The 14105-nt window shown below is 47.9% G+C and overlaps 1 protein-coding gene across 1 annotated transcript; it reads left to right on the top strand.

Moving 5' to 3' along the window:
• Positions 1 to 1364: 1364 nt before the first annotated feature.
• Positions 1365 to 3339, top strand: LY89DRAFT_260260 (uncharacterized protein). Its single transcript, XM_018206268.1, has 11 exons — positions 1365 to 1900; positions 1950 to 1980; positions 2033 to 2134; positions 2182 to 2259; positions 2310 to 2363; positions 2414 to 2490; positions 2543 to 2594; positions 2644 to 2681; positions 2737 to 2803; positions 2857 to 2940; positions 3010 to 3339. The coding sequence occupies exons 1-11, from the start codon at positions 1512 to 1514 to the stop codon at positions 3076 to 3078; spliced, it is 1041 nt and encodes a 346-aa protein (XP_018064751.1). The 5' UTR covers positions 1365 to 1511; the 3' UTR covers positions 3079 to 3339.
• The last annotated feature ends 10766 nt before the right edge of the window (positions 3340 to 14105 follow it).

Below are 14105 nucleotides of genomic sequence, written 5' to 3'. Positions count from 1 at the left end.
CGATCAGAATAAGGTGATTGAGGCTCTTTTCATCCGGAAGTCCCAACATCCAACTCCCCTCTCCCAGCCCTCTCTCTACACGAGCTTTAGGGCTCTTCTCAGCAGGAAAGGGCACAGCTGGAGCTCGAATCCTATTGACTGCTGAGGGATTGGAGAACATGCTGCCAAGGAATGAAAGCTGTGCAGAGCTGTGCAGTCTTGTTGTGCTTCACTGCTGTTCTCCATCCAGTCCCCAATTCCTCTGTGGCCGGGTCTCCCGATCAGACCCCCATGTTTCTCCACCGTCGCCAGGATCCAGACGAACCATCGTCCACATCGCCACCATAGCCAATCACACGTCGACAGCACTTCTCTGCGACCACTTCACTTCTACTGTATTTCGGGGCTGTGTACACCTGCATCTTCCTGCATCGCCCATGCAAGTCGAGCATTCAACCACGCAAATCCTCACCTGCCTGCATCGTCGTCCTTCCTCAAGGAGCTCATCGCAGAGGCTGGACTTGGACCGCCCGTCTTTTTTGCGCCTCGCGAGTCAACCAGTGCGATGGCCCCAACCGAGCAAGATCAGAGAGATGGCCCCCAAGCTTAGTATTCTTTCTTACGAGGCCGGGCGATAACTGGTTTTCCAACACGACCCTCGGAGAAGGCGTTTTCTTCAGTCATACTATTATCCAAAAGGCTTATGAGCTATTTTCTGGTGCCTGTTCTCATAGAGGTTGCAACCCGCCATGGACTCCTACAACGGGTGACACCCGCAGGCCGGTGTATCATTGTACGATTGCCCCGCACCCAAAGAGCCTCGATATGCAGAATGAAGCACACAAGTCTCGATGTTCCCCTGCAGTGTAGGCGTTGACAAGAGCCCATTACTGGTGCGTGCTGCTGCTATTGAGGCTCTGAGGATTTTGCTACTGGATCGAGGGTCTGCCTTGGCTTTCATCCCAATGCAATGCTTCCTTCCAAATTCTCACAGGGCCCGCTCGGCCGGGGTACCTGGTTCCTCGACATGCAGCCTTCGGGTTTCTCCTCTCAATTCGTTTGCCCAAGTAACGTGTCGTCCTCGATCCTCTCATGGATCCTGGCAGTTTATCGGACATTACTAGGGTCCCATAGCTGTTTCCTTCTTTTGACAGTTGATTGTGAGAATTTGGGATTCTGTTCCTTTTATCCTGCCTATTCTTCGCTCGTTTTCTAGACCTCGTGGTCCAGGGCTGCATCTTTTCGGGGATATTCAGGCCTTGTCCACGTACATCCCCAAGAGTCCTTGCCTCCGTTCGTTTATTGGCTACCAGCTCACCTCGTGTGGAGACCTTCCGGACCTCAGCCCAGGCTGACGGCACTTCGAGGTTATATCACAGGCACACACACACCATCTGCTCGAATCTGCAGTCAATCGTTCCTGGTTCCAGACCGACGTCGGTATCCGTCTTCTGCCCGCTCGCTCGCAGATTACAATTTGATTGTGTTCTCGGTACAATCGTTTCCAGTTTTGCGCCAACAACAAAAGAGCTATGGTGTTGAGTAGAAAGCTTCTGGCTGTGGTCGGCTTGGTGGGGTTGTCTCACGGACAATATGTGAACACAACAAGTTCGGCTGTCGAGGTGCAACAGAATAATTACAAGTCAACATCGAGTTCTACTCCTTGGAAATCGTCGACGAGCTCTACACCCTGGAAATCATCAACATCGAGCTCCACGCCGTGGAAGTCGTCGACATCGAGTTCTATATCCTCTAGCTCCACTCCTTGGACATCGAGTACTACGTCTCCAGGGACATGTGCTGCATCAACGATTACTGTCACTTCGGTGCAGACTGGAGAGTGCTCTCCCGTGACTGAGACGGAAACCTGCACGGAAACTATAACTTCCACGGAAACTTGCACGGAAACTGTGACTGCTTCGTGGGTTCAGAGATCTCAAATTATGTGGAGAGATGCTGATGAGAAGTAGATTTACAGTGACTCAGGAGTTTTACTCGACTGTAAGTCTAAAATGATCTGAAAATTTAGCATGTTGCTCATCGCTTGAACTAGATTACTTCGGATATCTACTACACTCAAACTCAAACAGACATTGAGACAAGTGACATTTACTATACTCAGACAGAGATTGAGACAAGCGATATCTACTACACGGCAAGTCCATAAAGCTTCAAACAAGAAACATGCCTAACATCTACAAGTCCACGGTCGAAAGTGACGTTTATGTCAGTGTAACTTATACAGCAACGGATGTCATTACGAGCGATGTGTACTACACAGTAAGAAGCTCCTCAGAGCAATCTCCGGGCCCAAGCTGATCAAATCTCAGGTTACCACAGCTTCCGAGAACGATAAGTACATTAGCGTCACCGAGACAGACGTGGTATGTCTGGCTCAATTCCCTGCTTTAGATCTTGCTGATCAATGTCCCAGGTCACATCGGACATTACAGACACTGCCGTTGTTACGTCGATTTCTGTTTCTGATTACACCACAACCGATGAGGAGACGTGAGTGAAGCTTTCCAGTTAGATAAGAACCCTAAGCTGACTTCCCTCCCAGAACAACGACCACTGCTTGGTCTATTACGACTCAAACTGATATAGTAACCACTGTAAGCTCAAATGAACGTTTGAAAAAGGTGGAATGCTCATAAATCCCAGTCTTTTCCATACAACGTGACCATAACCGATTCCTACGGGTGAGCTTACTTTCCTTCCATCAATCTTATAAAAGCGAAGGCTAAACAGAATTAGATACACCGTTACTTCGACAGCATGGAGTACAACCACAACTACGTGTGTTGAAGTTTATTCTACAACGGTAAGTTGATTTGGAAGCTTGCCTCAATGGGCATTGAGTATTGATTGTTCCAGATTCCGACAACGACAACAGCTATCGAAACAGATTATATAACCAGTTATATTACCACAACGACGACGTGTATTGAGCCAACCACTGTGAGTAGCCCTTGGTATTTTGCTTTACTCTTGAAGTTTTCAGTCACGTGCTTTTGATCACATGTCAAGCTTCGCTCTGAAGATCTCGACCAAGATTCCAGCGAATCTGCCGCTACCCATGCCAACTGGATGATTTGAGTTCCATCAAGCGTCAAGACTCGATTCAGGCATTGCTTTGATTTGGTGAATCTTGATATTGTAGTCACGTGACGCAATATCCCCCTTTTAACCACCTGCAGACTTGCGAGCCGTTGAGCCGTTGAGCGCTCGCTGCTTGCTTGGCTATCTTCCATGCTAGAAGTTATAATTCAGAAATATATCGTCGAGGGCAATGTCAAGAGTTGGCAACATTTGAGCTCGTGTTGTCAATTTTTCCTTTCAGCATATTCTCACTTTCTTTCTTGAACTTTGGAACACTTCTTCAATGTCCGTTCATTCTTGAGCCTTTCACTTACTCTCTTTAGTATACCACAACTCAAGAAGTCACTTATACCACCTCAACTCCATATACAGTCACCGACGATATCACATTTTGGTCCACGGCCACCTTGACTAGCATTGAAATCTTCAATTACACCACCAGCTACACAACAACATCCGTGATTACAACGACCAAGCCAACAACGTAAGCGCCTCTTCATCACTTTCCAACATTATAAGCTGGTGGACTAGGCTTTGAAATGTTCTCTGAAGTCAAGCTAATCTTTGTTTAGAACCACGGAAATATCGACAACCACAGCAATCTCGGACGTCACGCAAGACTTTTATTACACGTCGACGGAGACTGATGATTTTTACTACACGGAGACTGATAGCACAACGGCAAGCTTTCGATCTGTCCTTCTTGCACCCGGCTAACAATTTTAGACAACTGACTATATCACTTATGTTGATACGACCACGGCAAGTTCAAAACTTGGGAAGAACAGGAAGAGGAGCATTAGCTAATTGTTTTTAGACAACTGCTTCGTATTATTCGACTGATACAGTCACGGTAGGTCCTTTGTTGCATTTCATGGAAGAGCTGGGCTGATATTTGCAGTCTACGTATGTCACCACTTACACATACAATACGTCATATCCAGTGTATATCACGATTGAAGATAGCACGTAAGTTTGTTTGTCTGCTTACTTTGTATTCTCTGTTCGAGAAAGCTCGTTGTACCTCAATCAAGGACGCATCCCGCTTTTAGACTATAGCCCCCGCCACTCATTCGTTCTTGAATAGAGTTTGCTAACCCCCAATTTTATAGAACTGTCACCAGCTATGTTCCAACAATTTACACGTCGCTTCAAACCATAACAGACACAGCAACCACAACGGCAAGCCCACCCTTCTTTAGATATCTGAGCCCAAGCTAATCTTTGTAGACAACTTCAATCTCGGTCTCAGAATACGATCTCACGATCACATCGTACATTCCGACAACAACGACGTATATTTCGACGTTCACTTTCAGTACGAGCTATCCAGTCCTTACCACCGTCATTGACAGCACGACTCTGACCTGTGAGCCATCCCCAGTCCTTCTCCTAGCTTCAAAGGCTAATCAAACCTTCAGCGTATGTTCCAACGACATACACTTCGCTCTCAACGATCATAGATAACTATACAAGCTATGAAACAGACACCACGACCGTAAGTCTCCTCCTAGAGCTATTGGAAAGGAAAATCTCGAAACTGATATTCCTAGACCACTTCTTTGTCTATTTCCGACTTCACGGATTATATCACGAATACAGCAACAGTGACATACTCGACCACTCTCATTTATTCAACGTGAGTTCTTAGTCTCCTTTCCTTTGGTACCCGCCTTCGGATCTAGGAAGCTATTCGCTCAAGAGCTGAATGATCACGTGATCAAAATTTCATCCTCCTTAGAGAGCTAGCATGGGAAATGAGCACGCCCTTGTCTTTCAAACACAAACAAGAAGTTCTAGCATCTATGGAGCTGATTCGAACCCCCTCTTCTCCCTCCTTCCTTATAATATACAAGACTTCATAAGCTTAATGCTAACATCTCTGTAGCTCATATCCATACACAGTCGTTGATTCAACCACAATCTACAGCTTTAGCACATATACTACCGTTAGCGATTTCACAAGCATCGAGACAGATATAATTAGCGTAACAGATAGCTTCACCGACTTCATCAGTAAGCCTGCTCGCTCTATATTTGAAATGAATTTAGCTGACCTTCTCAAGCAACTACTGAAATTGATACCACTGGTAAGCCTCTTGAGTTCTTCCTTTCAAGATTAAACTAATTATCTAGTATCTACTGTCGATTTTACATTCACTTCAACTCTCCCACCACAAACTGTGACGTCCTCAATCTCAGGCAGCCTAACCACAGTGACCCTTCCGCCGGTCACTGATATAGTGGTCTCGATCACGACGCTAGATGTCTATACCACAATAATCTCCATAAGCGACGTATTCTTCACTGATAGTAGGTTCAAGTCGTTTTCTAGGCGAAATAAAGCTAATTCTCTCTAGCTCTCACCTCGGATATCTTTGTTCCTACTACTGTGATCTCGATCAGCGATGTTATAGTTCCCACAACTATAATCTCCATCAGCGATGTGACGGTCCCCACTACCATCGAATTGCCGGGAAGTTTGACAACGATTATTTCTATCAGCGATGTTATTGTCCCCACCACGGTCATCTCGATCAGTGACGTGGTTGTCCCTACCACCGTCATCTCAATCAGCGATGTCATCGTCCCAACGACGATTGTCTCAATCAGCGATCTGCCAGGCTCAGTCACCACTTTGCCAGGCCAGATTACCACTGACTCTGTCTTCGTTACCGTTCCCACTACAATAGTCTCTATTAGTGACCTACCAGGCTCTGTCACCACTCTACCAGGCGTGGTCACGACTTCAGATATCTTTGTGACTGTCACATCGATAAGTCTTGGCCCTACCATAGTAACCTCAATTTCTGGAAGCTTGACTACCATAACAGCCTCACCGATCACTGTCACATCAATTAGCACCCTTCCTGGCTCAGTTACCACCCTACCCGGTCAAATTACAACGCTACCGGGTCAGCTGACCACTATCACAGCTCCTGGACTGACAATCACCCAGCCAGGGACAACAGTGATCGTTCCAGCATCCACAATAACCTCGGTAGTGACCAGTACTCTTCCTGGAACACCTACGACTTTTACCCAAGCTGGAAGCACTATAATTTCCCTTGTACCTGGCTCGATAACCACTTTAACAGTAACCCAAACACTCCCAGCATTCACCACAACACTCCCAGGAGTCACCACAACTGCCCCAGGTATTGGAGCCACCATCACCCTCACAGAGTCTGTCTCAGCTTGCCCCAAGCCAACCAACACAGGTCCGGTCATCCCACAAGATTCAGGTCCAGACGCTCTCTGGGGTTGTTCACCAGGATTTGTCTGTAACCCACCCAAGCCTCCAGGATGTCTGATCTGGGCCGAACCCCCAGACTATAACTTCAAGTGTGCGGCCCAATACTGTATTCCAGCTCCAGCATTCACCGATGTCGTTTGGCCCGCCAATGAGATCTCATACTTCCCGCCCATTGAGGGATACTTCAATCTGAATCCCTACGCATTCGGCCTAAACTACGATATCTTCGTCGAGAAAGTGATCGTGGAATATGTGACTAACTCTTGGGGCTCAAGTTACCTAACAACAATCACCACCGGCGATTACTCTTCCCAAGCAAGCGAGACTCACTTCGGCAGCTCAACAACCACCTCTTCCAGCCCTCCCTCAACAATAACATACACCTCCCCCTGGCCCTCCACCACCACCTCTGCAGGCTGGAAACGCTCCTCACCTCGCGACCTCTCCGCCCCCAAACAGAAACGCGATTCAACAGTCGTCCCAGCCGTCTGCTACGCCGGCTGCAACGACTGCTACATCGAAGCCCAAAAAGTGGGTCTCTCCCCGGCACTATGCGCAAAGAACTCGCCCTTCGAATCCGCGTACACGAAATGCCAGCTCTGCGTCGAAGCCCACGGGGACACGACACAGGTCACGCTCAAGCCGTATGTAGACCCGGAGTTTGCGCCGTTCATCAATTTCTGTAATGCGCAGACGGCGCAGGCTGTTGTTGCTTCGAGTACCAGTACAGCGACCGTGCAGCCGCTGCCGGCGACGAGTAGTGTGGTTGTGGCGACGAATACGGTGCAGGGGAGTAGTACTCCGGTTGTCACAGTGGGAGTTACAAGCCAAACGACGGCGAGTGGAGGGGCTTCTTCGAGTGGAGCAACTTCGTCAAGTGGGACAGGAGCAGGTGAAAGTGGGAGTGGAAGCTCGACGAGTTCGGCGTTGGGTGAGGTCACCAGTCTCTCGAGCTCTGCTACAGGGACGGGGACTGGCACTGGCACGACTGCATCGGGATCAGGAAGTCCGACGACGAGCGGACCGCTCCAGATCACCGGCGGCAGTGGAGCGAATGGGTTACGGCCAGGGAGGTTGGCGGCTGTGATGGGGACTTTGCTTGCTGCTTTGTTTGTGTTATTTGTTTGATGAACATCTCTCCTTGATTTTTTGCATCTTTGGCATTTGGTTTTGCATTATATACCCACGGTCCTTATTTGGCGGCTCTTGGCATTTGGGAAATGGATACCCCTTACGACTCCACGCTCTTTATGAACAGCAACGAATACACGGTCATTTACGAACAGCATTTGCATACCCGGACGGACGGACGGACACTCATTCCTGGAAGAAAGGCGTTGGTAATGGGAAAATAAATTGCTTTGCTTTGGAAGGAAGGCAAGGAAGGAAGGAAGGAAGAGTGTAATGTTTTGTTCTATTCTTGTGTGGATATTATATAATTTTTATTTTGGCGGTAGTGTGGATAAATGACTGAATAAATGAATCGTTGAGATTTCGAGGCTTTTTCTGGAAATTTCTTCCATTGTTTCCTATAGTCGTTTTCCCTGCATCCGAATTTTTCGTATTCCATAGAAGCGGAAAGACTTTATTTGTTCAGTTGTCTGTCCAACCCTTCTTGAGGGTGTGAAAAAGAAATTGAAGGATAAAGCTGCTCTTGGAGATATGGGTGGAGTATGTGATCTTTAGCAGGATTTTGAATTTGCTCTAGGGACAGCTAATGACAGGTGTTCATTCGGTGCTGGAACCGCTTGCCGAATCTCGTTTTTCATGCCACGTGGTAGGTAGTCCTGATATCGGCAAGGGTGCAGAGGCTGAAGTTGACTTGTTGAGAAGATGGGCGGTTGGATGGCTTGTTGATATGGACGGATTTTTTGATGGAACCCAACCACAAATTTATCTGAGAAACCTTATCTTACCTTTAAACAAGGAGCCATGGTCAAGAATTATCATAAATTAACTTTACCCATACTGTGCTCTGGTATCGCACATACTGGTGAATTGTGAATTTGTGCTAAAGTTTTGGATGTGTTTGGATGATTTTATGCTCGTGGCCCAAGCACTCGAAGTTAGTCTTAAAAGCCCAAACTTATGAGGGAACTTATCCTGGGTTAAAGTCGTTTCGAGTGACCGGACATCCAAAGCCGAAGTAAGATGTTCACTTGGCTCTGCTTGGGCAACTACGTCAAATAGGAGAGACGGCCGATCTCCGATCTAGATCGTCGCCTTGGACCTACAGAAACCCATTTCCCATACCAAACACAACAAGAAAATACCATGGGTCGCGCATTAGGCCATACAAAGGACATACAGTAAGAATAGGTGTCTTTCGATTCTGAAGCTGCCTTTGCTCACAAACTCCAGACCCAGGTTACATGATCGATGAAGGCCGAGGCCCGAGAGGCCATTCTTCTTACTCTACCATACTACTTGTTGACGCAGGCATTTAATGGTACGTAGACCCTGTGTTGCGCGCTCATCAATTGACAATTGACGTAGAAGAATACGTTTATGAAGCATGCCTGGACATGATGCGACTTCAAGTGGTCCCACAAATCTCGTCCAGCATGGCCGCATCGGGCAGCATGCATAGTCACACAACCCTCCGCCGACAGTATCCTGTTGGTTGACACGATCGAATATGATGAGGACCGATGGGGACTACCATCTGGCAGGATAGTCACTCAACTCTTGGCCGATAGCATCGTGTTGCTCGATACAATTGAATATGACAAAGGCCGATGGAGCCACCGCAAGGTGACTTATACTATGGACCAATGGACCTGGAGGTTTTCCCGCCCCATCGCGAGCTGCGCCAACAATTCGACGCCGTCTGGAACGAGCCCAGGTCGGTGCCTTCATACTACATCGCTCGAATCCGCAGCGATGAAAGTGAGGATGGACTTGAGTATTTCGTTAACCAAGATCTATCTCGCTGGTAAACACGATGATATATGCGTTCCATCTGCTGGAGAGAATGGGATGGAAGCGTGGCCAGGGACTTGGCGAGATGAGTGATGGCTCACGAGACTTCCCGCGTATTCGAGGAGCACGGGGCGTCGGTGGGCTATTCCAAGCTCAAGGAGTGGGATGAGGAGAATCAGGAGTACAATGTGTTCTACAATCCTTCTCTCGAGGTAAATGCCAATCTTATGCAATAGCCGGGGAAGGTCCTCCGCAAGCTCTTGAAGAGACGGGAGGCCAACGGGTCCCCAACGTGATCGAAAGCCGGCACCTAAGTTAGATTGGGTAAATTCAGTGCTTATTTGGAACCTTCAGCATTCTAACTTTGAATAGGTTCACTATGGCGATCACATATGTCTGAGGGATGAGCCGCGATTCTGGCGCAAGGAGTACCAAGTCGTGTTCGTTTCGAAAGTTGAACTTTCGTTGATGAAAGCATAAATGGAAGTGACAACTATAACGGAAGCGATACAGGAACAATTTCCACAACTGATGATCCGAAGAAGGGTGGCGTTGTCGTTCCTGCGGAGGCACCACGTCTTCCCTTCTGGGAATACTATGAGAACAAGGCCAAGGTCGTTAGGGCTAAGGCTGTTGAAGGTTGGCAAGTGCAGCATTGGAAGGCATGGGGTAACACAGGTGGGATGCTGATGAAGGCAAAAAGTTGAGACGAAACATCTCTCGACTTGGTAAGCAGGCTGCTTATCAGCAGCAGCAGTAGACGATAGATGATGAAAGGTGGAGGGTGGAGGGTGGATCTCCGAAAGAGACGAGCAATGGATAAACATTTGCGAGTTGGGGAAGGGATCTCCGGAAAGAGCTTTTGCTGAATTGACTTGCGGGGCGATTTGGGAGACATATGTTGCGATTACTTCTCTTTGTAGTGTACATAGGTTTCGACAGCGGAAATCTGATCGACAGAAACACAAGCAGCAGCGAGAAACGTATGAAGCTGTAATGTGAGGAAATCGAGGAGAGATACGTCCAAACCGTTGAAGACACATACACGAATTGGTCACCTTTGGTCACCGACGACGAGATTCGATCTCAGAGCGAATGCACAGCGAACAACGGCGATGGGCAGCTCACTGCCCCGTACATAGAGGATGACAGCTCCCTCAAGATTCCACGAGATAGTACTGCCTTCGAGTCCCTGGTCTGAGACGGAGTCTGATTGATCCTCAATTGGTAATCTCAACACTGAAAGTGAGCAGAAAAGCGTGTTGTCTGATACCAACTTCGAAGATTACTCTCGTAAGTTATCCGAAGTCCTTAAATAAGTGTAACAAAATAGTTCCACTATTTAAAATAAACAGACAAAAAGCTAATAGCCAAGCCAGAACCCGAACCCTGTGACGCCAATGTCGTGAAGGAAGAAGTTAAGGAATAGCTAAAAAGCCAAGGACAATATAACAACACAGACAAACCAGAGGAAGCAGGATTTGAGGATCGTTCGGAGCAACCTGTCTGGCATTTGGTATCCCTTGCAGATGTACTCTCGAAGAATACGGCAACACTAGAGCAACAGCATACTGTGAACCGACTCCCACATCGCCAGCGGCAGTCGAGTACGGGTACAATCATGTTGAAGGCTTGCGCGAGATGTGCTGTATATTGTTCTTTGCGTATGGAAGTGGTCAGTGCTCTTCGTTGCTAAAGCTTTGTTATGGTACATTCCAGGCCTAACATATTAAACAGTGAATAGTGAGTTGTCTCGAAGACTCTTAGCTATACAACTCAACAGACTTCCCTTTGCTGGATACCTTCCATTCCACTCTGTGCACTGCGATTGTTGGAACTTGAGGGTTTTCAAGGAAGCGTTGAGGTATAAGACTACTTGAAGGGCGAATAGTAATGTGGGTAGCTACGAAAGTACAAGGAAGGTTCGATAAGCTGCTGTCGATTTGGGGCGAGCGGGAATCGAGACTAAAGTTTTGGGAAGGAGAACTCCGACAGGAGGAGATGACCGAATTGCTAGAAACTTTATACCTAAGCGTCGATGTCAGGCAGATTGTTGATGATGAGGGCAGTTCATGGTGGGTGTACGAATCTCTGATACTTTCTGCTTTCCAGAATGGGGAGCACGGGGAGCCTTACATTATGCTGACAAATACTCCCACTTCCACTCGACTTCGGTACTAACGTCTCTGGGCAGAACTGCATCAAGTTTCTTCGCGAACATGGAGAGCACATCTGGCAGACACTCGAGCGCGGCAAGCGTCTCCTTCCTGAAATGGAAACAACCACTAATGTTCAGCCCTCCGGTATTGATTGTGATCCCCCGCCAATTCTGCTCGACTTCGGTACTAACTTCATTGTGCAGAAGCACATCAAGCTCCCGCGAGAGTAGGAAGAGAGCAATCCAGCAGGCACTCGAGCGTAACAGGCGTATCCTTCCTGAAAAGGAACCAATTACCATCGAATCTTCTGATCCAGAGAGTGATCCACCGCGAAACATCAACAGCATTCCTCGCAGACGCAACCCGCGGAGAGGCGCTGCGTCTGATCCTGATTCCACATCCGGGCGCAAGGTATGCCATTCTCTCACGTTCCCATCCATCACTGATTAACACTTTGCAGCAAATTGATAGCTCAGACGAGGAAGAGGAGGAGACTTCCGGCGAGGAAGCTGAGGATAGCCGTGCAGGAGTAAGACATCTGCCTCCTGTCTCAAGTACGATACTGACCTTCGCAGGCGCGTCGACGACAAGGAGGAGTCGGGCCAGTACGAGTCAGCTTACGCTATCGCCTGAAGGATATTACACCAGAAATGATCATCAAAGCCAACGCAAATTTCCTCATCGCCAGGCATGACACCTCCAAGATGAAGAAACTTCAACCCACTCATCAAGCAATCCACCATGCGGACTGCTGCGCAAAGATCCTGTCTAAGCCGGCAAACATGGCCACTCTGGAGCTGCTTGCCGTGTTCATGGAGTGTCAATTTGACACAGAACCACATGAGGAATGTGGACACTGTCGTCAAGAAGCACCAAAGATCATGATGAAAGAGTATTGTATGAATTATATTACGTCGAAGCCTTTCTTTCTTTCTTTCGAATTCAGGAGCTCAACAGTTTGAATGAATCATTCTACTGCGACGAGTACCACGACTGGCAACTCAACCTCAGACGTATACTCCTCATCGCCACAGGAGTTGTGCGAGGGGATGACATTCTCTTGCTGCTACAGGGAGTTGGTGATGCGAGTCATCTCTGTGGTCGTGGTAATTGCAATCGTCCTTCCAACCTGACATGGGAGGACAACTTCACCAATGCGCAACGTCGAGACCATCATGCCAATAGTAGCCAATGTCATCATGAGCCCAAATGCTTCGACTACATTGAGCAAAGACTCCCTATCGGCGTGCCCGGAACATTCAAGTTCGACTCGAACCCGATTGCCCCTGAGTGGGAGTGGAGATGGGCTCAACGTGGCAATAAACCTCCACCGAGGGATTCGGAAGAGGACCTGGCACAAGAGGACATCCCTGCTCAGGAAACACCGAAAGTTGCCAACAAACCCAAACAGCGTAACCTAGCAGGCGGTTACTCTGTCGAGGTGAGGGAAGCCAGTTACTATTGTACTTTACTTACAAAGCAAGATGTTGGGAGCTTCTTCTTGCATTGATGTAAACTATGCAAAGCTGGAAACAGGCTTGATCGCCAGATCGAACCTAATCACTGTACACTCGATTCAATATTATTCATTTCTAATCCAATTCTCATTGTCCTATAATACAACGATCTGCCATCCCACCACCGATAGTCTAGCCCACCGCCGTACGTTTCCGCTCCAACATGATTCAATCAGACATCGCTTTGATGTCTGTCTTGGAGGTAACAGTAGGTCGATGACTTCTTGTTTGATTGGTCCTTTGACCTTCATACGGTTTAGGTTTGAGTTGTAATGAGTGCGAATCTCTGCGTACCTGGCGTACATCGCGCCATGGTATGAGTCGGGGCCGTCGCCGAATACTTCGACTGTGGTCTTGGGCTCATGCCGGGGTCCAGCGCCGTGGTATTAGGGTGTGCTTTGGATAGTACAGGAGTTAGGCGACTAAAGAGCATGATAAGTCGACGGTTGTATTCCTAGCTTTTCCATGCATCTTCGACGCGTCTTCAATCAACGTCTCGATGTCTGGCACATCTGTGGGGAGCTAAGACGATAAGAAGTCGTAACTTGGAGACGGAGACGCTCACCTAGCTCTGGTTTGGCTGACGCCATGGCAGGCAGCTGTACCGGAAGGAGTTACTGAATGGCAGGACGCGTAGCAAGATCAGTGATAACATGCGGGATGAAGTATAAGACTTCTGTGTTGCAGGTGGAAAGCGGTGTTTGAGATAATGAAGATGGATGGAAGTGATGGAAAGTCGAAGTGTCTGGGTGGGAGAGCAGGTTGTCGATTCGCATACATCCCTTTGGTATGATCTCGAATAGGAAGGCACGAAGTTTGGAAGGAGCGATAATGTACGTAGTACGACTAAACCTTGGTACGAAAGCTCGTTTTTTGTGTTTTTTCAGATACTAAATAAAACTGAGTTCATCTTGCAATTCCTCCAAAAGAATGATTATTTTAGTGATTATGCTTCACTTATAATTTGTTACTCGCTTTGTTGCTGCTCGCCTTACTATTGTCCATCTTGCTGCTGTCCATCTTACTGCTGCCTACCTCACTTGTGAAATAGAGTATGAGAAGGAGGAGACGGAGGGAGAGGGAGACGGAGAGAGAGGGAGACGGAGAGAGAGGGAGACGGAGAGAGAGGGAGACGGAGAGAGAGGGAGACGGAGAGAGAGGGAGACGGAG

This window comes from Mollisia scopiformis (assembly GCF_001500285.1).
Source record: "Mollisia scopiformis unplaced genomic scaffold LY89scaffold_26, whole genome shotgun sequence".
Taxonomy (NCBI): Eukaryota; Fungi; Ascomycota; class Leotiomycetes; order Helotiales; family Mollisiaceae; genus Mollisia; species Mollisia scopiformis.
This window is presented reverse-complemented; position numbering and strand designations above follow the sequence as displayed.

Excerpts from the sequence above, each read along its gene's own strand:
- LY89DRAFT_260260 (XM_018206268.1), top strand. The coding sequence starts at position 1,512 with ATGGTGTTGAGTAGAAAGCTTCTGGCTGTGGTCGGCTTGGTGGGGTTG. Across the intron at positions 2,595-2,643 it reads AAACTGATATAGTAACCACT|TCTTTTCCATACAACGTGAC; the intron begins GTAAGCTCAAAT and ends CATAAATCCCAG. Across the intron at positions 2,682-2,736 it reads ACCATAACCGATTCCTACGG|ATACACCGTTACTTCGACAG; the intron begins GTGAGCTTACTT and ends AAACAGAATTAG.